At 42.2% G+C, this 23,608-nt stretch overlaps 1 protein-coding gene across 1 annotated transcript; it reads right to left on the minus strand.

Moving 5' to 3' along the window:
* Positions 1–1,893: 1,893 nt before the first annotated feature.
* On the minus strand, positions 1,894–5,263 carry LOC125523523 (transcription initiation factor TFIID subunit 10). Its single transcript, XM_048688552.2, has 6 exons — positions 4,891–5,263; positions 4,750–4,814; positions 4,322–4,384; positions 4,139–4,196; positions 3,956–4,006; positions 1,894–2,182 (listed from the first exon to the last, which is right to left on the minus strand). The coding sequence occupies exons 1-6, from the start codon at positions 5,038–5,040 to the stop codon at positions 2,102–2,104; spliced, it is 468 nt and encodes a 155-aa protein (XP_048544509.1). The 5' UTR covers positions 5,041–5,263; the 3' UTR covers positions 1,894–2,101.
* Positions 5,264–23,608: the final 18,345 nt, after the last annotated feature.

Consider the following 23,608-nt stretch of genomic DNA (forward strand, 5'->3'; position numbering starts at 1 on the left):
ACTCATGAACTTGGCTGAGGTTTTCCCTGATGATTTTGCAACAGATATCACCATCATGGCCTGTTGGCACATATGGATTCAGAGAAATGCAAAGATTTTTTAAGCAAAAACTCCTTCCATTCAGTCTTGGAAATCTGCTCTTGCTAGAGCCTAGAGATTTACAATTGGCCATTCTCAGAGCAAAAGTGAAGCACGGAAAAAGCTTTGGATTGAAGCACATTTGAGTTAATTCCTATTTATTGCCATGGAGTTTCCTAGAAGTGGGATTGGTTAATAACCTGTTAGTTCTCCTCTTTTGTAATTTGTAACTTTGTATATATTTATTTAATGAAAATACCGTAGAACTATTGTAGTTCTAGGGTTTCTGGTTCAGAAAAAAAAGGTGTTCCAAGAAAAAACGAACGGAGAGAATATATGCTTTAGCAATTTTTAAAACACTGAGAAATTTATAGAGGAAGTTGGTGAACGAAGTGGGAATTGCAATCTTGTATAGCTTTGCATCATCGTAAAGCAGTCTGCATCAACGGCCCATCAGAGGCTCCACCTGCACCCTACATCAAGTCATCAAGGGCGGACACCAAGAATCAGAGGATTTTGGCGAGTGACCAGAAGCGTCATGTGTTTGATGGGGTTTCCATGGAAACGAAGCGAAAACCTTGGAGTGAAACCGCGCAGTTTGGGAGAAGGAAGAAGATAAACCGTTAGAGAGTGTGAAATAGGCCTTCCTCCCACCGTTTTGAAACAGAAAACGACCCGGTTCAAAAGCCCCGAACCTATTCGGAGCCTTAAGCGCTGGTCATCTTATAGGATTGTTATGAGCATGACAATCCAATCCTATATTTTTTTTTATTCCCGCACTTTTAGAATCCCGCGAATCAGGGAGGCCTTAGTAGTTACTCCCTCCGTCCCATAATGCAAGACGTTTTTCGACACTACATTAGTCAAAAATCATTTTACATTATGGGACGAAGGGAGTAGTATTTATTTATTTTAAGATATTAAGAAACTATCCTTGTTGAAACAGTGAGTAAGAAATTTGCTTCATGTTTGACGAATTAAGTTCAAGGTCAAGCATGCATGTACGATTGATAGAAGTATGAGGCGACCTTTGAAGTCTTGGCAGTGCTGTTGTATGTACAAACTGACAAACCAAAGGTACATCTAATAGCCATGACAAGTACGGGAAATACCCTTTGTCTCCCGCATGTATATACACCCTATATGGGGTATTTCTTTTAAATAATTAAACAAAAAGTCAAAGTACTTCAAAAGTATTTTTAGATTAAACTTGACTTACTTGCGCACTAATATATCAATTTTCGCAAAAAAAAAATCTACGTTGACTTCACAGCGAAAAAGACAAGATTTATTTGCTATTATAGGTCACTATTCATGCTATATTGACCAAAACTTTGTCTTTTTTGAAAAGAAGTCAAAGAGAAATTTTCTTGTTGTGGAACTTTTCTCACTAGTACAATGAAAGGTCAAGTTTATTTCAAAAATATTTTCAGAATTTTTTGACTTTTTGTTGAATTGCTAAAAAAAATTCTCATATAGGGTACATATGTACCCAGGAACCAAAAGTTCCCCTCCTGACAAGTACGCACTAGTGTAGTATTCCTTTTTACAGCATGAAGTACGCAATTTTGACTTGTGTTCCTAGAATTTGATACTCCCTAGTGATCTAAACGCTCTTATATTCCTTTACAAAGGGAGTACTGAAGAAGGCAAACTAGCCCTATCTGATCTCCAGATCATCATTCTCCAGCACTCCCTCCCAGTTTATGTTGGTGCTATCTATGCTAGTCAACCATCAGGAATCAAACTTAAGTGGTACACAAGATCAAATCAATCTGATCTGGTCGACGGTTTCAAGATGCAATCACTCCAAGATAGGGGTAAATGGGAGAACTTAACCAGCAATACTATACATAAGCATAAAATGGTGGCAACTACTGGTACATAATACATCAAGAACTGCCATTGGATACATGCTTATAAGGTTTTGTAACATAAAGTTGGGAAGGACACGACCGTTCACTTGTTACGCTTATAAGAAACAACGAATTCTAGCCCTCTCTTGTTGAAGAATTGACCCATTCTACTCCTCTCTTGTTGAGGGGGCCATCCCTGCTGATGGGCTGTCCGCAAAATACTCTGGATGTCTCAGATTAACACCATGCTGCAAGCAAAATTTCAAAATTAAAGACATGTCAGAAAGATGAAGCATACGCTCATACGCAGAAGCTCTGAAAGTGTTGGGCACTCGGCAGGGGTTGGGGTGGCACCTAGAGCCTCATCGCCGACTAGCCAGATACCTAGGTAGGTTAAATATGTGAAGTGAGAGGGTGTCGCCTCTACGCAGACATCTTTGAGAACAGTCCTCTGTGCTGCATTGTATGAGTATCGCAGGCCGGTGCACTACCTTGTTTTTTGTACGATGAACAGTTGCAAACATACCATACATGAATGCGGTTGATTTTAGCCTGGTATGTGTCAGTGGTAACCACCAAAAATAAGTGGGGTTTTAGCCTAAAATGATCATTCTTGTGACAAAGTAGAGTACATTGATGACCTATATTGGCATCTCAGTATCAGCCATACAAGTCATAAATGCTTTCTCTTTAAACAGATCACTTCTTTTTTGGACAAGATTAAACAGATCACTAATGCATCAGCTAGTGGACTAGGTGGTGCTTGTGGACAAGTGGATCAGCTAATGATGGTGAGGTGTCCTGTCTGTGTGTTGGGGGGGGGGGGGGGGGGGGGGGGTGAGAGAGAGTTCTCAAATTAGAGGTACATTGAACTTGCACAAGCATGTATTCTGGGAATTAGAACCCTTTTATATCAAACAAAAAATTTTCAGGAGGATGCCTGACAAGTGGATGAAGGATATTTGACATTTCCCTCTGTATAACACCCATTGTCATATATTGCATGAGAAGCATGCCCTTGTGTGTGAGGTTTGGATAAAAGGTAGATTGATTCTGAAGCTGAAGATTACAAACAATGTCATCCTGACTACTTGCATGCAACTAAATATACAGAGAACTTGATTACTGATGAAGGTAGCAAACTAGAAACCAGAAAAGCTGTGGCTAGAAGACATACTGTGTATTCAATATAGGCTTGTAGGAAATCAGTTAATAACATTGTAAGTTTAAACCTATCTGACAAGTGCCCCGATTGTTTGAGAATAATGGTTTGGCTGGTTTGTTATAAGCATGAGCATTCTCACTAAACATGATCAGAAAACGGTGGTTAGATTGCTTCTTCTACTCATTCAATCTTTAGTGATTGCACAATTACCCATGTTAATTTGGAGATGGTTATGATCTTAACCTTTGTAACACCATTCACATTGCCTTCATTTTCCTACTTTTCTAATTAGGGCATCAATTCACATGTGATTCTCTGCTTCAGTACAGAGAACACTATGTATTTATTATCTCTCTATAACCATGTATGCTTGGGATGATTTGGAGGATGTACAGCATCCATAATAGTAGATGTCTGTATAGTTTCTTCTTATAGAGATACAGGCCCTATAACTCAATGTTAGTGTACTGTCACCCCAAACCGTGATTAGAAGGCAACACTATATGAAATCATTTGTCAATTAGGCATGTAAGTGTCAGGCTGTTACCCTATCCCAAGTATGTGCAACCGTGCTTAAACGCTGATTTCATGTAAGGTGTCTTTGTACTTGTAAGATGTTCGTAGAACATATAAAACTGAATCCATATGATATTTCTTATTTTTGCCTCTTGGAACAAAACCACATCAAGCAATTTTCTTGGTCTACAAGGGTCAACCAGTGCAGAGATTCAGCTCCTAAGAATGTAAGTGGCTAATTGTTATTCTGTGTATGTGGGCTTCAAACATGAGAACAAATGTAATAAAGGGTGTCCTGTTGCATAGAATAAAAACTCATATGTAATAGAAAATGGTTTACCTCACGCAAGGCTTTTGAAAGATCATCCATTGTCAACACAAGACGTCTATCCTGAAGTAGAATAAAGGATGTCATTAGTAAACTGTAAGGAGTAAGAATGGCATGCCAGGTCTTGTGCTAGAAGTAACATGGAAAAAAATTGACGGAAGTAACATGGAAATTCTAATTAAGAAGTAAATTCACCTTTGGTTGTTTGCTCTTGTTATCTTTGATAGGTGCTGCAACCCTGGCTTTGCAGTGCCTAATTCAAGAGAAAGGACAGCGCAATATCAAAGAGGTGCACAAGATATACTGCAATTCCCTCACACCAACAGACGAAATGCATTGAGACGAAATGCAAACTAGTGAGATTGTGGATTCACGTACTGAAGAGAGTCGCTTGCAATGTCTGAAATGAACTTTTGAGCAGCTACAGCAACCAGCCTTGTTCTGCAGACCACAAGAAACAAAAGAAAAGAAAAGCATGTCATTCATGTGGACCAATAATCACCAAGTCGAAGGGGAAACTGTAATTTCTCTCAGACTAGAACTACACCGTGCTAAGCTCATTGTTCACAGAGAGTGGTCGTCTTGTATTTGCAATTCTCTTCTTCTATAAAGTTATGGTATGCAGTTTGCATACTCTCGAAAAAAAAGAACTACAACGTGCTAAAACAACTCTATGTGGCTCCATTATCACTATGCTTGGCAAATTTCAGTTCCAGATTAACCTAGAGCAGCAAAGGGGGTCTCGGCCTAACTACCGATCCAGACATTTGGTCGGGAGAGACATTGGATGTGTAGGGAGTACTCACAGGCGTAGGTCGGGGCAGTGGAAGCCGCTTCGGCCGAGGTAGTGCTCCACGAGCTCGTCCGGGATCTGCCGCGCCACGGAATCAAAACACGGAACTTGGCATGACGAGAGGGGATTAGGGCAGGCGGCGGCGGCGGCGTACCGTGGGATTGTAGTCCATGAGGGAGGAGAGGAAGTCGGTGAGCACGGCCTCGTCGTCGTGCCGCCCGTCGCTGCCGCCGGCCCCCGTACCCGGGGCCATCCCTCCCCCTCCCCCTCCCCCTGCGCCGCCGGGGTTGTTGCTTCCCATCATCCTCCCGTCCGCCGACTCGCTGCTAGGCTGGGTCGAGTGGTGGAGAAGAGGAAGTGGCGCTGGAGGTGAGGACGATGGCGGCTTGGAAGAGGGGTCGCCGGGGCTCCGACGACGGGAGAGGAGAGGGGAGCAGCGGGCTGAATCCGGGCTTCGCACCTGCGCGGACTAGTGAAATCACCAGCCGAGATCAACACTAATCTCGACCGATTTTTCGCATCTAGACCAACTTTGCTAAAACAGATACATACTCTAAATCGGTTGGCTTTTCAAAAGAAAAAAGAAGGACCCGAATATCCAGCAGATGTCAGATTTTTAGCATAGCAAATCAAAAAAAATCATGGCAAATTATGTTTGCCGTGGCAAGTTTAGTTGATGACCATGTCAAATTCGCGGCAGTTCATTTTATTGTTAGAAAATTGTTGTACTCGCCAACTAAATTTGCCATCCTCATGCCAATATAAATTGTCATAAAAATATGTTTGATTTGTCATATGCCTTAAAATATGATGTCCGGTTTTTAGCATTTCTGTGAAAAGAGAAGACACTCCAAATTAACGTTGTAACGTAACTTCTCAATACTCTAATGTCAAAATGACTCATTGTTGCTTCTTAATCTTTAAGCCAACATGTAGTTGTTAGAGTGTTATTACATGGAATAAAACCTAAAAAAACTACACATTTGAATATTCGAATTACAACCATCACAAGACTATTCGTAGAAAAAAAACAATCACAAGACTGCAGATTTAAGAACCTATTTGTTGGTCTAAAATACAATTTCATAGAATTACAAATCGAATCATTCATATCACAAAATTTAGGTTTCATATATTTTTCTGAATACGTCATGTAGCATGTGTTCGATTCTATATTTCATATATTTCTTGGTTGCATAGGTTATGTAAAATTGCATCATAGATATGCAGTTTGCGATATAATTGGTTCTAAAATTCATATTATTTAGACATGACATTTTAAGTTTGAAATGTTGTGAGTAACTAATGTATGAATTTGCAACAATGTCAAATTGCCCTATAGACAATAAAATTGAACACTGATATAAAACCCATCAAGGGATCCCAATCTTTAGGACACTAGTCACTTAAAAAAACACAAACTTCTTACCCTTTTTTTATCTCATAACCATAATTCTAGTTTTGGGGACAATATGTATCACACAATCCAAAATCTCTTCTACATGGAACTGACCACAAAAATCGAGGGGCATGACCCCCATAGCAGCCCCCACACACGCCATCCAACATAAGTCAACCATGAAACCCTACCAATATGAACTACCTGATGAAGATATGTATCTAGGGTAGGGTCATAGGCCTGACCTAGACACCCTTCCCTAGGACGTCACCCTAAAAACGGAAGCATTCGAAGAGGAGTCATCATCCACTCGACCATGAGGACTTCCACCCAGAAGACTTGAAGTCACTCGACCGCGGAGATTGTCACTCGACCACCAGAAGGTCTAAGGTTGCTCCGGACTACAACGGTCGGACATCACCTCATAGCTTTAATGGTCATTATGTCTCTTTATTTACTAGCGTTACCAGTAACGTCTCCCCTTTAATGTACCTTAAACCCTTTGTAACATGGGTCGGCTGGGTCTTGGCGCACTCTATATAAGCCACCCCCTCCACAGGCACAAGGGTTCGCATCTTTTGTAAACTCACACACACACATATAATCCAGTCGGCCGCCTCAGGGCACCGAGACGTAGGGTTGTTGCTTCTTCCGAGAAGGGCCTGAACTCGTAAAACTCGTGTGTACAACTACTCCATAGCTAGGATCTTGCCTCTTCATACCTACCCCCCATTCTATTGTCAGTCTTAGAATCACGACAGTTGGCGCCCACCTTGGGGCAGGTGTCTTAGCAGTTTATTGCAGAAGTTGTGATTCTTCCGATTCCCATCATCATGGTTTCCGGTGGAGGATTGGCTGAAGGCCGCGAGATCCGTCTCGGCGCGCTTGTCTTCATCGCCGACGACTCCGCTTGGCTCCACGAGGCTCCACTCGACGTCGAGGCGCTCCCCGTCCGCGGGGCGACGCACTTCCGCGCCTGCGTCCGCGGTGTCCTTCTTCGACAGCCATCAACTCAATATCGGTCGGCTCCTACAGCATCCTTGCTTCCCGTTGTTCGCCGGCACCAGCGATCCGGTCAGCCACGGCTTCAGCGGTGGGTGTAGCATGCGGCCCGCCAATCGGCCACCCCACAAATCGTGGCAATCGAGCCCGATGAAACTCTCTACGGCCTATTCGACCTGTCGACTGGCTCCGTCGAGACAGCATCCAAGTGCGACAGCAGCGACCCCGCGGTGGAAGTCTTGATGGTCAATGGACCACGCAGTCCTCCTGGCTTCACCCGTGAAGACGGTGGCGATGGCGTCGGTGATCCATCACATGTCCATGAGGAGTACCGCCCCGAACCCTTCTCTTCGCAGCGGAAGGAAGATCTTCACCGCAGCAATATGGATGCACTTCACACTCCTATCGTTGGAGAAACCCCCGAGGCCCAGGCCTTGGAGGAGGCGCGCCTAGCCAACTTGGCTGAGCGCACTCGACTGGAGAACCTCCAGCGCGCGCTCGATGAGCGTGCCTGGCAACGGATTCCTGAATCCAGTCGACGACAACTTTTTCCGCCTCCGACTCAGGTATACCGAACTCTGATCCAGAATCTCACAGTTGCAGACCGAATAGCATAGTCAATTCAACCTTCCCAATCAGAAGCTGGCTGAGGTTTGATGCAGATCCGGGCTTTGCTCCAGGCAGCGGGAGAGCAGAATACAGCAGTATCTCAGTCGTGGAATAGGATTCATAGCAGATCTGTGGTGGCAGATACTGTCCAATCTGCTCACAGCCCAAGATCGCCTCCGCGGTGTGAGGGACGTGGGTACCAGCAAGATCAATACAGGAACCATGAGTAGTATGATCATCGACTCGACCACGATGACCGTCGTCGAGCGCCCACGCCTCCTCCAAGGAGTGGGTCATACGTGCCTCGGCGGCAAGATGACAGGCGCCCCCGCAACGACGAACGAAGAACTCCAGTCGATCCCAGAGATCCAGGCTTTGATGTAAGATCTATCCTCGTTCAAGGTCTGGTTGATAGGAACAGGGCTCACAGAGAAGGCCACGATAGAGATCATCCGACTGGAAGCAAGGTGCATGTTTCAGGACCCGAGTGTTTCAGCGGAGCCATCAGAGCAGCAGTGATTCCTCCCAACTTCAGGTTGGCGACTGGAGTCAGCAAGTTCACCGGCGAGTCCAAGCCAGACACTTGGCTTGAGGACTACCGAGTGGCTGTGCAGATTGGTGGCGGGAATGATGATGTGGCTATGAAGCACCTCCCCTTGATGTTGGAGGGCTCAACCAGAGCGTGGTTGAATCAGTTGGCTCCTGGCAGTATATATAGTTGGGAGGAACTTGCTCGAGTGTTTGTCAGGACCTTTGAAGGCACTTGCAAAAGGCCGGCAGGGTTGACAGAATTATAGTGTTGTTTTCAGAAACCGAATGAAACCTTGAGGGATTATATCCAGAGATGGATCACGTTGCACCATAAAGTGGAGAATGTGTCAGATCACCAAGCAATTTGTGCCTTCAAGGAAGGCGTCAAGTATTGGGAGTTGAATCTGAAGTTTGGTCGAAGAGGAGATATGACTCTGACTCGGATGATGGAGATTGCCACCAAATATGCCAATGGTGAATAGGAAGACCGACTCCGGAGTGGCAAACACAAAACAGTCGCCCAAGAAACCGGAGGAGGGAATTCCAGTCGAAAACAGAAGCGAAAGGCTGAACCAGCCGCTCCTGGCAAAGCTTTAGCTGTTTCCTAAGGAAAGTTCAAAGGAAAGCCCAAGGGGCCCTGGACTCCCAAAACAGTTAAGGATAAAGATGGAAATGATGTGTTGGATTTACCATGTCATATTCATACCAAAAAAGACAAAGAGGGGAACATCATTTACCCTAAACACACGACTCGACAATGTCATTTCCTTATCCAGCAGTTCCGAGAGAAACAACCCAGGGAGAAGGAAAAGGAGTCGGACGCAGGTGAGGATAGGGAAGAATATGATGATGGTTTTCCCAATGTAAATTCTACACTGATGATTTTTGCTGATGTTGAAAGCAAAAGTCGGTTGGAAGTTATTAACAGGGAAGTAAACATGGTTTCTCCTGCAACACCCAATTATCTGAAGTGGTCCCAGACTGCCATCACATTCGACCAGTCAGACCATCCAGTTCATATAGCCACCCCTGGGAGGCAAGCACTGGTGGTCGACCCAGTAGTTGAAGGCACTCGACTGACTAAAGTGCTGATGGATGGTGGTAGTGGCCTGAACATCCTTTACACTGAAACCTTGAAGGGAATGGGCATTCTGATGTCCAAACTTAGTGAAAGCAACATGAGTTTCCATGGCGTTATTCCTGGCAAGAAAGCTCAGTCACTCGGCCAGATTGCCCTTGATGTGGTTTTCGGTGATTCCAAGAATTACCGCAAGGAAAAGTTGGCATTTGAGGTAGTGGATTTCAAGAGTGTTTACCATGCTATTCTGGGTAGGCCCGCTTATGCACGTTTTATGGCTTGACCATGTTACATGTATCTCAAATTGAAGATGTCTGGTCCTAAAGGAGTAATCACCGTCACTGGCAATCGGCAGAAGGCGGAAGAGTGCTTCCAAAAGGGCTCAAAAATTGTCGATGCACAGATGGCAGTAGTAGAACTGCAAGAGTATCAGAAGAATGCGGATCCGAGTGATTTGCTGCGAGCCAAGAAGCCTGCCACAGATTTCGCATTTCAGTCGTCCGGTGAAACGAAGCTGATTCATATTCACCCGACCGATGCCAATGCCGCTCCGACCCATATCTCAACAACACTCGACAGAAAATAGGAAGAAGCGCTTATCTAGTTCCTCCGTGAGAACTGGGACATCTTTGCATGGGAACCTTCTAACATGCCAGGTGTACCCAGGGGACTGGCTGAGCATCGTTTGCGAGTCGACCTAGAAATAAAACTAGTCAAGGAACATCTCCGACGGTCCGCCGTCTAGAAGAGAAAAGCAATCGGCGAGGAAGTGGCTCGGCTCCTGGCAGCTGAGTTCATCCGTGAAATATACCACTCCGAGTGACTCGCCAATGTTGTCATGGTCCCTAAGAAGGACGACTCACTTCGCATGTGCATTGACTTCAAGCATATCAATCGGGCCTGCCTGAAAGATCATTTTCCTCTCCCCCGCATTGACCAAATCGTCGACTCAACTGCGGGGTGTGAGCATTTGTCCTTTTTGGACGCCTATTTCGGGTACCATCAGATCCAACTGTATGGTCCTGATGAGATAAAAACGGCTTTCATCACTCCATTCGGATGTTTCTATTATGTCAATATGCCATTCGGCCTGAAGAACACTGGAGCCACATTCATGAGGATGATCTAGAAGTGTCTACTCACTCAAATCAGTTGGAATGTGGAAGCATACATGGATGACATTGTAGTCAAGTCACATAAAGGTTCCGACCTGCTGGCTGACCTTGCCGAAACCTTTGCCAACCTCAGAAGGTATGATATCAAGCTTAATCCATCAAAGTGCACATTCGGAGTTCATGGTGGAAAGTTACTTGGTTTCCTCGTTTCTGAATGAGGGATCGATGCTAATCCAAAGAAAGTTGGTGCCATTCTTCGGATGAAATGCCCTGTGCGTGTGCACGATGTCTAGAAACTTACTGGTTGTTTGGTCGCCTTGAGTCGACTCATTTCTCGTCTCGGTGAAAAGGCATTGCCTCTTTACCGACTGATGAAGAAGTCTGATAAGTTCGAGTGGACTCCCGAAGCTGATGCAGCGTTTGTAGAGCTAAAAGCCCTGCTTTCCACCCAACCGGTGCTTGGTGCATGAATCAGCAAAGAGCCTTTACTGCTTTACATTGCAGCCACTTGACAAGTTGTCAGTACAGTACTCACGGTCGAGCGGGAAGAAGAAGGAAAAACTTATAAAGTTCAGCGCCCAGTATATTACATTTCTGAAGTTCTGACTCCATCAAAGCAAAGATATCCCCATTATTAGAAGCTTGTTTATGGAATTTACATGACCACAAAGAAGGTTGCACACTATTTCTCTGATCATTCTGTTACAGTCGTCAGCGATGCTCCATTATCGGAGATTTTGAACAACAGAGATGCAACTGGTCGAGTGGCAAAGTGGGCGATTGAACTCCTTCCCATGGATATCAAGTTTGAAGCAAAGAAGGCTATTAAGTCCCAAGCAATAGCCGACTTCCTTGCCGAATGGATCGAACAGCAACTTCCGGCCCAAATTCACTTGGAGCATTGGACCATGTTCTTCGATGGGTCCAATATGCTGAATGGTTCCGGAGCTGGAGTGGTTTTGGTCTCCCCCCGTGGTGACAAACTCAGTTATGTTCTCCAGATTCACTTCGACTCCTCCAACAATGAGGTTGAATACGAGGCACATCTGTATGGGTTGCATATGGCCATTTCACTCGGCGTTCGTCGCCTCATGGTCTATGGCGACTCGGATTTAGTGGTCAATTAGTTGATGAAGGAGTGGGATGTCAGAAGCCCATACATGACTAGTTATTGCAATGCAGTAAGAAAGTTAGAAAAGAGGTTTGAGGGGTTAGAGCTTCATCGCATTGCTCGACTGAAAAATCAAGCAGCCGATGATCTGGCAAAAATAGGCTCAAAGAGGGAAGCCATTCCCAACAATGTTTTCCTGGAGCATATTCATACACCTTCAGTTCAAGAAGAACCCTTCACTGAAGAGCCCCCATAGCCGAAGAGTGCCACCGATCCGACTGAAATCGAGATTCCAGCCGTGGTCGACTTGATCATGGAAGTTTTGGTCATCACCCCCGATTGGACATTACCATATATCGCATACATTCTTAGAAGGGAACTCCCAGAAGATGAAGAAGAGGCTCGACAGATCGTCTGTCGGTCTAAAGCCTTTACTGTGATAAGAGGACAGTTGTTCAGAGAAAGTGTGACTGGAGTTTGCCAGAAATGCATAACGCCTGAAGAAGGTCGAGTGATCCTCAATGACATCCACTCGGGGACCTGTGGTCATCATGCGTCCTCTCGGACCATTGTGGCCAAAGCATACCGAGCGGGATTTTACTGGCCACGGGAAAATGAGATTGCACAAGAAATAGTCGACAGATGTGAAGGTTGCCAGTTTTACTCCAACATGTCTCACAAGCCTGCGTCGGCCCTGAAGACCATTCCACTTGTCTGGCCCTTTGCTGTTTGGGGATTAGATATGGTTGGACCTCTGAGGACTGGTAGGAGTGGATTCACTCATGTGCTTATAGCAGTCGACAAGTTCACCAAGTGGATTGAGGCCAAGCCTATCAAGAACCTTGATGACAGCACTGCTGTCAGCTTCATCAGAGAGATAACATTCAGATATGGTGTTCCGCACAGCATCATCATTGACAACGGATCAAACTTCGACTCTGATGAGTTCAGAACTTTCTGTGCTTCACAAGGTACTCGAGTCGACTATGCCTCAGTTGCCCATCCCCAGTCGAATGGACAAGCTGAAAGAGCAAATGGGCTGATTCTCAAAGGACTGAAACCCCGACTGATGCGTGACCTCAAACACGCAGCAGGAGCCTGGGTCGACGAACTTCCATCGGTATTGTGGGGATTGAGGACAACTCCCAATTGGTCGACTGGCAGAACCCCATTTTTCTTAGTTTATGGAGCTGAAGCTGTACTTCCGAGTGACTTGCTCCACAATGCGCCCCAAGTCGAGCTTTTCTCAGAGGAAGAAGCAGAACAAGCACGACAAGATGCAGTTGATCTCCTGGAAGAAGAAAGAGAGATGGCCTTGATATGATCAACCATCTATCAACAAGACCTGCGTCGATTCCATGCCAGAAACGTGAGGGGTCGAGCATTTGAAGAGGGAGACTTGGTGATACGTCTCCAACGTATCTATAATTTTTGATTGTTCCATGCTATTATATTATCTGTTTTGGATGTTTATGGGCTTTATTAAACGCTTTTATATTATTTTTGGGACTAACCTATTAACCCAGAGCCCAGTGCCAGTTTCTGTTTTTTCCTTGTTTTAGAGTATCGCAGAAAAGGAAAATCAAACGGAGTCCAATTGACCTAAAACTTCACGGAACTTATTTTTGGACCAGAAGAAGCCCACAGAGTATCGGAGTTGGACCAGGAGAGTCCCGGGCTGCCCACGAGGGTGGGGGCGCACCCACCCCCCTGGGCGCGCCCCCTGCCTCTTGGACAGCCCGGAGGTCCACCGACGTACTTCTTCCTCCCATATATACCCATATACCCTAAAAACTTTGGGGAACACAATAGATCGGGAGTTCCGCCGCCAGAAGCCTCCGTAGCCACCGAAAGCCAATCTAGACCCGTTCTGGCACCCTACCAGAGGGGGAATCCTTCTCCAGTGGCCATCTTCATCATCCCGGTGCTCTCCATGACGAGGAGGGAGTAGTTCTCCCTCGGGGCTGAGGGTATACACCAGTAGCTATGTGTTTGATCTCCCTCTCTCTCTCTCGTGTTCTTGAGGTGGTACGATCTTGATGTATCACGAGCTTTGCTATTATAGTTGGATCTTATGATGTTTCTCCCCCTCCACTCTCTTGTAATGGATTGAGTTTTCCCTTTGAAGTTATCTTATCGGACTGAGTCTTTAAGAATTTGAGAACACTTGATGTTTGTCTTGCGTGGGATACCCGTGGTGACAATGGGGTATTCTATTGATCCACTTGATGTATGTTTTGGTGATCAACTTGCGGGTTCCGCCCATGAACCTATGCATAGGGGTTGGCACACATTTTCATCTTGACTCTCTGGTAGAAACTTTGGGGCACTCTTTGAAGTTCTTTGTGTTGGTTTGAATAGATGAATCTGAGATTGTGTGATGCATATCGTATAATCATACCCACGGATACTTGAGGTGACATTGGAGTATCTAGGTGACATTAGGGTTTTGGTTGATTTGTGTCTTAAGGTGTTATTCTAGTACGAACTCTAGGGCTGTTTGTGACACTTATAGGAATAGCCCAACTGATTGATTGGAAAGAATAACTTTGAGGTGGTTTCGTACCCTACCATAATCTCTTCATTTGTTCTCCGCTATCAGTGACTTTGGAGTGACTCTTTGTTGCATGTTGAGGGATACTTATGTGATCCAATTATGTTATTATTGTTGAGAGAACTTGTACTAGTGAAAGTATGAACCCTAGGCCTTGTTTCCTAGCATTGCAATACCGTTTGTGCTCACTTTTATCATTAGTTACCTTGCTGTTTTTATATTTTCAGATTACAAAAACCTTTATCTACCATCCATATACCACTTGTATCACCATCTCTTCGCCGAACTAGTGCACCTATACAACTTACCATTGTATTGGGTGCGTTGGGGACACAAGAGACTCTTTGTTATTTGGTTGCAGGGTTGCTTGAGAGAGACCATCTTCATCCTACGCCTCCTACGGATTGATAAACCTTAGGTCATCCACTTGAGGGAAATTTGCTACTGTCCTACAAACCTCTGCACTTGGAGGCCCAACAACGTCTACAAGAAGAAGGTTGTGTAGTAGACATCAAGCTCTTTTCTGGCGCCGTTGCCGGGGAGGTTAGCGCTTGAAGGTATATCTTTAGATCTTGCAATTGAGTCTTTTTGTTTCTTGTTTTAGCACTAGTTTAGTTTATAAAAGAAAATTACAAAAAATGGAATTAAGTTTGCCTCATACACTTCATCTTTTTAATATCTTTCGTGAGTATGATGGAAAGGAAAATTGTGCCAAAGTGTTAGAAGAAGAATGCATTAAAATGTTTGGCACTAAATCTTTGAACGATGAGCATGATTGCAATGTTGTTAGTATGAATTCCTTGAATATCCATGATGCTAATGATATGCAAAGCCACAAGTTTGGGGAAGCTATGTTTGATGAAGATGATATTTTTTGTCCCCCAAGCTTTGATGAGCAAATTTATTATGATGAAATCATGCCTTCTATTTATGATGATTATATTGATGAAAGTGGATTTGGAGAGGTCATGACTTTATTTAGTGATGAATCCACTATTTTGGAAGAGGTTCCAATTGATTATGAGAACAAAGTTGCTATCTATGATGATTATTGTGATGACTTGTATGCTATTAAGAATAAAGATAACCATGAAACTTGTCATCATGATTTTAGTTTTCAATTGGATTATGCCTCACATGGTAACTATTTTGTTGAGTGTGCTCCCACTATTATTCATGAGAAGAATTTTGCTTATGTGGAGAGTAATAAAATTTCTATGCTTGTAGATCATGAAAAGAATGCTTTATGTGATAGTTATATTGTTGAATTCATTCATTATGCTACTGAAAATTATTATGAGGGAGGAATATATGCTTGTAGGAATTGCAATAATATCAAGTTCCCTCTCAATGTGCTTAAAGTTTTGAAGTTATGCTTGTTTTGCCTTCCTATGCTAGTTGATTATTGCTCCCATAAGTTGTTAGCTCACAAAATCCCTATGCATAGGAAGTGGGTTAGACTTAAATGTGCTAGTCATATTCTTCAAGATGCTCTCTTTATGTCTCAATTCTTATCTTTTATGTGAGCATCATTGAACTCATCATGCCTAGCTAGGGGCGTTAAACGATAGCGCTCAACCCAACTTTATTTTTGTTCCTTGCTTTTTGTTCCTATTTAGTAATAAATAATTTATATAGCCTCTTTTATGATTGAGTTTTTATGTTTAAATTAGTGTTTGTTCCAAGTAGAACCGTTGGGAAGACTTGGGGAAAGTCTTTGCGATCTTGCTGTAAAAAACAGAAACTTTAGCGCTCACGGGAATTGCTGCCATTTTTTTACTGGAGAGTGCTATTTAGTTAATTCTTTTTGCAGATGATTAATAGAAAAATTACTCAGGTCCACCAGTTTATTTGAGAATTTTATGAGTTCCAGAAGTTTGCGTTAGTTACAGATTACTACAGACTGTTCTGTTTTTGATAGATTCTGTTTTTCGTGTGTTGTTTGCTTATTTTAATGAATCTATGGCTAGTAAAAGAGTTTATAAACCATAGAGAAGTTGGAATACAGTAGGTTTAACACCAATATAAATCAAGAATGAGTTCATTACATTACCTTGAAGTGGTGTTTTGTTTTCTTTCGCTAACGGAGCTCACGAGTTTTCTGTTAAGTTTTGTGTTGTGAAGTTTTCAAGTTTTGGGTAAAGATTCGATTGATTATGGAATAGGGAGTGGCAAGAGCCTAAGCTTGGGGATTCCCAAGGCACCCCAAGGTAATATTCAAGGACAACCAAAAGCCTAAGCTTGGGGATGCCCCGGAAGGCATCCCCTCTTTCGTCTTCGTTCATCGGTAACTTTACTTGGAGCTATATTTTTATTTACCACATGATATGTGTTTTGCTTGGAGCATCAATTTATTTTATTTGGTTTTGCTTGCTGTTTGAATAAAATACCAAGATCTGAAATTATTAAATGTTAGAGAGTCTTCACATAGTTAAATAATTATTTAACTACTCATTGATCTTCACTTATATCTTTCGGAGTAGTTTGTTGTTGCTCTAGTGCTTCACTTATATCTTTTTAGAACACGGTGGTGGTTTTATTTTGTAGAAATAGATGAACTCTCATGCTTCACTTATATCATTTTGAGAGTCTCTAAACAGCATGGTAATTTTCTTTGGTTATGAATTTAGTCCTAATATGATGGGCATCCAAGAGGGATATAATAAAAACTTACATAAAAAAGGTGCATTGAATACTAAGAGAAGTTTGATACTTGATAATTGTTTTGAGATATAGAGATGGTGATATTAGAGTCATGCTAGTTAAGTAGTTGTGAATTTGAGAAATACTTGTGTTGAAGTTTGTGATTCCCGTAGCATGCACGTATGGTGAACTGTTATGTGATGAAGTCGGAGCATGATTTATTTATTGATTGTCTTCCTTATGAGTGGCGGTCGGGGACGAGCGATGGTCTTTTCCTACCAATCTATCCCCCTAGGAGCATGCACATAATACTCTGTTTCGATAACTAATAAATTTTTGCAATAAGTATGTGAGTTCTTTATGACTAATGTTGAGTCCATGGATTATACGCACTCTCACCCTTCCACCATTGCTAGCCTCTCTAGTACCGCGCAACTTTCGCCGGTACCTTAAACCCACCATATATCTTCCTCAAAACAGCCACCATACCTACCTATTATGGCATTTCCATAGCTATTCCGAGATATATTGACATGCAACTTACCACCGTTCCATTTATTATGACACGCTCCATCATTGTCATATTGCTTTACATGATCATGTAGTTGACATCGTATTTGTGGCAAAGCCACCATTCATAATTCTTTCATACATGTCACTCATGAGTCATTACACATCCCGGTACACCACCGGAGGCATTCATATAGAGTCATATTTTTTTCTAAGAATCGAGTTGTAATTCTTGAGTTGTAAGTAAATAAAAGTGTGATGATCATCATTATTAGAGCATTGTCCCAGTGAGGAAAGGATGATGGAGACTATGATTCCCCCATAAGTCAGGATGAGACTCCGGACGAAAATAAATAAATAAATAAAAGAGGCCAAAGAAGCCCAAATAAAAAATAGAATAGAAAAGAGGCCATAAAAAAGGAGAAGGCTCAAATAAAAAAATGAGAGAAAAAGAGAGAAGGGGCAATGCTACTATCCTTTTACCACACTTGTGCTTCAAAGTAGCACCATGATCTTCATGATAGAGAGTCTCCTATGTTGTCACTTTCATATACTAGTGGGAATCTTTCATTATAGAACTTGGCTTGTATATTCCAATGATGGGCTTCCTCAAAATGCCCTAGGTCTTCGTGAGCAAGCGAGTTGGATGCACACCCACTAGTTTCTTTTGTTGAGCTTTCATACACTTATATCTCTAGTGCATCCGTTGCATGGCAATCCCTACTCACTCACATTGATATCTATTGATGAGCATCTCCATAGCCCGTTGATATGCCTAGTTGATGTGAGACTATCTTCTCCTTTTTGTCTTCTCCACAACCACCATTCTATTCCACCTATAGTGCTATGTCCATGGCTCATGCTCATGTATTGCGTGAAGATTGAAAAAGTTTGAGAATATCAAAAGTATGAAATAATTGCTTGGCTTGTCTTCGAGGTTGTGCTATTATAGTTGGACCTTATGATGTTTCTCCCCCCTCTACTCTCTTGTAATGGATTGAGTTTTCCCTTTGAAGTTATCTTATCGGATTGAGTCTTTAAGGATTTGAGAACACTTGATGTATGTCTTGCGTGGGATACCCGTGGTGACAATGGGGTATTCTATTGATCCACTTGATGTATGTTTTGGTGATCAACTTGCGGGTTCCGCCCATGAACCTATGCATGGGGGTTGGCACACGTTTTCGTCTTGACTCTCCGGTAGAAACTTTGGGGCACTCCTTGAAGTTCTTTGTGTTGGTTTGAATAGATGAATTTGAGATTGTGTGATGCATATCGTATAATCATACCCACGGATACTTGAGGTGACATTGGAGTATCTAGGTGACATTAGGGTTTTGGTTGATTTGTGTCTTAAGGTGTTATTCTAGTACGAACTCTAGGGTTGTTTGTGACACTTATAGGAATAGCCCAACGGGTTGGTTGGAAAGAATAACTTTGAGGTTGTTTCATACCCTACCATAATCTCTTCGTTTGTTCTCCGATATTAGTGACTTTGGAGTGACTCTTTGTTGCATGTTGAGGGATAGTTATGTGATCCAATTATGTTATTATTGTTGAGAGAACTTGTACTAGTGAAAGTATGAACCCTAGGCCTTGTTTCCTAGCATTGCAATACCGTTTGTGCTCACTTTTATCATTAGTTACCTTGCTGTTTTTATATTTTTAGATTACAAAAACCTTTATCTACCGTCCATATACCACTTGTATCACCATCTCTTCGCCGAACTAGTGCACCTATACAACTTACCATTGTATTGGGTGTGTTGGGGACACAAGAGACTCTTTGTTATTTGGTTGCAGGGTTGCTTGAGAAAGACCATCTTCATCCTACGCCTCCTACGGATTGATAAACCTTAGGTCATCCACTTGAGGGAAATTTGCTACTGTCCTACAAACCTCTGCACTTGGAGGCCCAACAACGTCTACAAGAAGAAGGTTGTGTAGTAGACATCACTTGGTTCTCCGAGTGGATCAGCAGAAACCACACAAGCTTGCTCCCTCTTGGGAAGGCCCCTTCGTTGTCACCAGAGTGCTCCACAATGGAGCGTACTGATACGTCTCCAACGTATCTATAATTTTTTATTGCTCCATGCTATATTATCTACTGTTTTGGACTATATTGGGCTTTATTTTCCACTTTTATATTATTTTTGGGACTAACCTATTAACCGGAGGCCCAGCCCAGAATTGCTGTTTTTGCCTATTTCAGTGTTTCGAAGAAACTGAATATCAAACGGAGTCCAAACAGAAAAATCCTTTTTGGAACGTGATTTTCTTCTCGGATAAGACCCAGGAGACTTGGACCCTACTCCAAGAAGTACCGGAGGCGGTCACGAGGGTAGGGGGCGCCCCCCCTACAGGGCACGCCCCCTGCCTCGTGGGCCCCTCGGTGCTCCACCGACGTACTCCTTCCTCCTATATATACCCACGTACCCCCAAACGATCAGAACAGGAGCCAAAAACCTAATTCCACCACCGCAACTTTCTGTATCCACGAGATCCCATCTTGGGGCCTGTTCCGGAGCTCCGCCGGAGAGGGCCGTCATCACGGAGGGCTTCTACATCATCATAGCCCCTCCGATGAAGTGTGAGTAGTTTACCTCAGACCTTCGGGTCCATAGTTAGTAGCTAGATGGCTTCTTCTCTCTTTTTGGATCTCAATACAATATTCTCCCCCTCTCTTGTGGAGATCTATTCGATGTAATCTTCTTCTTTTGCGGTGTGTTTGTTGAGACCGATGAATTGTGGGTTTATGATCAAGTCTATCTATGAACAATATTTGAATCTTCTCTGAATTCTTTTATGTATGATTGGTTATCTTTGCAAGTCTCTTCGAATTATCCGTTTGGTTTGGCCAACTAGATTTATAGTTCTTGCCATGGGAGAAGTGCTTAGCTTTGGGTTCGATCTTGTGGTGTTCTTTCCCAGTGACAGAAGGGGCAGCAAGACACGTATTGTATCGTTGCCATTGAGGATAACAAGATGGGGTTTATTTCATATTGCATGAATTTATCTCTCCACATCATGTCATCTTGCTTAAAGCGTTACTCTGTTTTTAACTTAATACTCTATATGCATGCTGGATAGCGGTCGATGAGTGGAGTAATAGTAGTAGATGCAGAATCGTTTCGATCTACTTGTCACGGACGTGATGCCTATATACATGATCATGCCTAGATATTCTCATAACTATGCTCAATTCTGTCAATTGTTCAACAGTAATTTGTTCACCCACCGTAGAAAACTTATGCTCTCGAGAGAAGCCACTAGTGAAACCTATGGCCCCCGGGTCTATTCTCATCATATCAATCTCCATCACTTTAATCTTGTTTTGTTTTTACTTTGCCTTTTACTTTTCACTTTGCATCTTTATATCAAAAATACCAAAAATATTATCTATCGGATCTCACTTCCGTAAGTGACCGTGAAGGGATTGACAACCCCTAATCGCGTTGGTTGCGTTGAGCTCTTTGTGTTGTGTAGATACGAGGGACTTGCGCGTGGCCTCCTACTGAATTGATACCTTGGTTCTCAAAAACTGAGGTAAATACTTACGCTACTCTGCTGCATCATCCCTTCCTCTTCCGGGAAAACCAACTCAAGCTCAAGTCGTAGCAAGAAGGATTTCTGGCGCCGTTGCCGGGGAGTCTACGCAAAAAGTCAACATACCAAGTACCCATCACAATCCCTATCTCCCGCATTACATTAGTTGCCATTTGCCTCTCGTTTTCCTCTCCCCCACTTCACCCTTGCCGTTTTATTCGCCCTCTCTTTCTTCTTCCCCTCCTCCCTCTCTATTTGCCTCTTTTTGCCCATTTTCTTTTGTTTGCTCGTGTGTTAGATTGCTTGCTTGTCGCGATGGCTCAAGATACTACCATATTGTGTGACTTCACCAATACCAACAATAATGATTTTCTTAGCACTCTGATTGCTCCTCTTGCCAATACTGAATCTTGTGAAATCAATACTGCTTTGTTGAATCTTGTTATGAAAGATCAATTCACCGGCCTTCCTAGTGAAGATGCCGCTACTCATCTGAATAGCTTCGTTGATTTATGTGATATGCAAAAGAAAAAAGATGTCGATAATGATGTCGTTAAATTGAAGCTATTTCCTTTTTCGCTTAGAGATCGTGCTAAAGCTTGGTTTTCGTCTTTGCCTAAAAATAGTATTGATTCTTGGAACAAGTGCAAAGATGCTTTTATCTCTAAGTATTTTCCTCCCGCTAAGATCATCTCTCTTAGAAACGATATTATGAATTTTAAGCAACTTGATCATGAACATGTTGCACAAGCTTGGGAGAGAATGAAATTAATGATACGTAATTGCCCTACTCATGGTTTAAATTTGTGGATGATTATACAAAATTTTTATGCCGGATTGAATTTTGCTTCTAGAAATCTTTTAGATTCGGCCGCGGGAGGCACTTTTATGGAAATCACTTTAGGAGATGTTACTAAACTCCTAGATAATATTATGGTTAATTATTCTCAATGGCATGCTGAAAGATCTTCTAATAAAAAAGTGCATGCGATAGAAGAAATCAATGTTTTGAGTGGAAAGATGGATGAACTTATGAAATTATTTGCTACTAAGAGTGTTTCTTCTGATCCTAATGATATGCCTTTGTCTACCTTGATTGAGAATAACAATGAATCTATGGATGTGAATTTTGTTGGTAGGAATAACTTTGGTAACAACGCTTATAGAGGGAATTTTAATCCTAGGCCTTATCCTAGTAATCCTTCTAATAATTATGGGAATTCCTACAACAACTCTTATGGAAATTATAATAAGATGCCCTCTGATTTTGAATCTAATATTAAAGAATTTATTTCTTCGCAAAAGAATTTTAATGCTATGATTGAAGAAAAATTGCTTAAGATTGATGATTTGGCTAGGAACGTTGATAGAATTGCCCTTGATGTTGATGCTTTGAAACTTAGATCTATTCCACCTAAGCATGATATTAATGAGTCTCTAAAAGCCATGAGAATTTCAATTGATGAGTGTAAAGAAAGAACCGCTAGGATGCGTGCTTCCAAAGATGCCTTTATTAAAGTGTGTTCTTCTAATTCTTATGAAAATCAAGATGAAGATCTAAAAGTTATTGATGTTTCTCCTATTAAATCTTTGTTTTGCAATATGAACCTTGATGAAACTGAATATGATCTTCCTTTACCTAGAAGGCGTTCTAAAAATTCAGAGTATTTAGATCTTTATGATGAAATTGATGAAAGTGAGATTGAAAGAAATAAAAATCTATATGTTGCTAAAACCACTATATTGGATTTCAAGGAATTTAATTATGAAAGTTGCTCTTTGATTGATTGTATTTCTTTGTTGCAATCCGTGCTAAATTCTCCGCATGCTTATGGTCAAAAGAAAGCCTTCACCGAACATATTGTTGATGCCTTGATGCAATCTTATGAAGAAAAACTTGAGTTGAAAGTCTCTATCCATAGACAACTCTATGATGAGTGGGAACCAACTATCAAAATTAAAATTAAAGATCATGAGTTTTATGCTTTGTGTGATTTGGGTGCTAGTGTCTCCACTATCCCCAAAACCTTGTGTGATTTGCTAGATTTCCGCGATCTTGATGATTGCTCTCTAAACTTGCATCTTGCGGATTCCACTATTAAGAAACCTATGGGAAGAATTAATGATGTTCTTATTGTTGCAAATATGAATTATGTGCCCGTAGATTTCATTGTTCTTGATATAGATTGCAATCCTTCTTGCCCTATTTATTCTTGGTAGACCTTTCCTTAGAACGGTTGGTGCGATTATTGATATGAAGGAAGGGAATATTAGATTCCAATTTCCATTAAAAAAGGGCATGGAACACTTTCCAAGAAATAAAATAAAATTGCCATATGAAACCATCATGAGAGCCACTTATGGATTGCCTTCCAAAGATGGCAATACCTAGATCTATCCTCGCTTTTATACCTAGCTAGGGGCGTTAAACGATAGCGCTTGTTGGGAGGCAACCCAATTTTATTTTTTTGTTTTTTGTGTTTTTCTTCTGTTAGGGAATAAATAACCCATCTACCCTCTGTTTGGATGTGGTTTTGTGTTTTAATTAGTGTTTGTGCCAAGCTAGACCTATTGGATCTTCTTGGATGATAGTTATTTGATCTTGCTGTAATTTCCAGAAACTTTGCGTTCAGTGCCCGAATTACTAAAAATCATAAGAACATGATAAAATACTGATTCCAATTGCTGCTGATTAATAAACAAATTATCTAGGTCTTCTAATTTTGGTAGATTTTTTGGAGTTCCAGAAGTTTGTGTTAGTTACAGATTACTAC

The sequence above is a fragment of the Triticum urartu genome, chromosome 7A, assembly GCF_056163025.1.
Source record: "Triticum urartu cultivar PI428250 chromosome 7A, HENAU_Tu73, whole genome shotgun sequence".
NCBI classification, from domain to species: Eukaryota; Viridiplantae; Streptophyta; class Magnoliopsida; order Poales; family Poaceae; genus Triticum; species Triticum urartu.

Coding starts and splice junctions, on each gene's coding strand:
- LOC125523523 (XM_048688552.2), bottom strand. CDS start 5,040: ATGATGGGAAGCAACAACCCCGGCGGCGCAGGGGGAGGGGGAGGGGGA. Junction 4,197..4,321: donor ATTGCAAGCGACTCTCTTCA/GTACGTGAATCC, acceptor CTCTTGAATTAG/GCACTGCAAAGCCAGGGTTG. Junction 4,007..4,138: donor ACAAGAGCAAACAACCAAAG/GTGAATTTACTT, acceptor ATTCTACTTCAG/GATAGACGTCTTGTGTTGAC.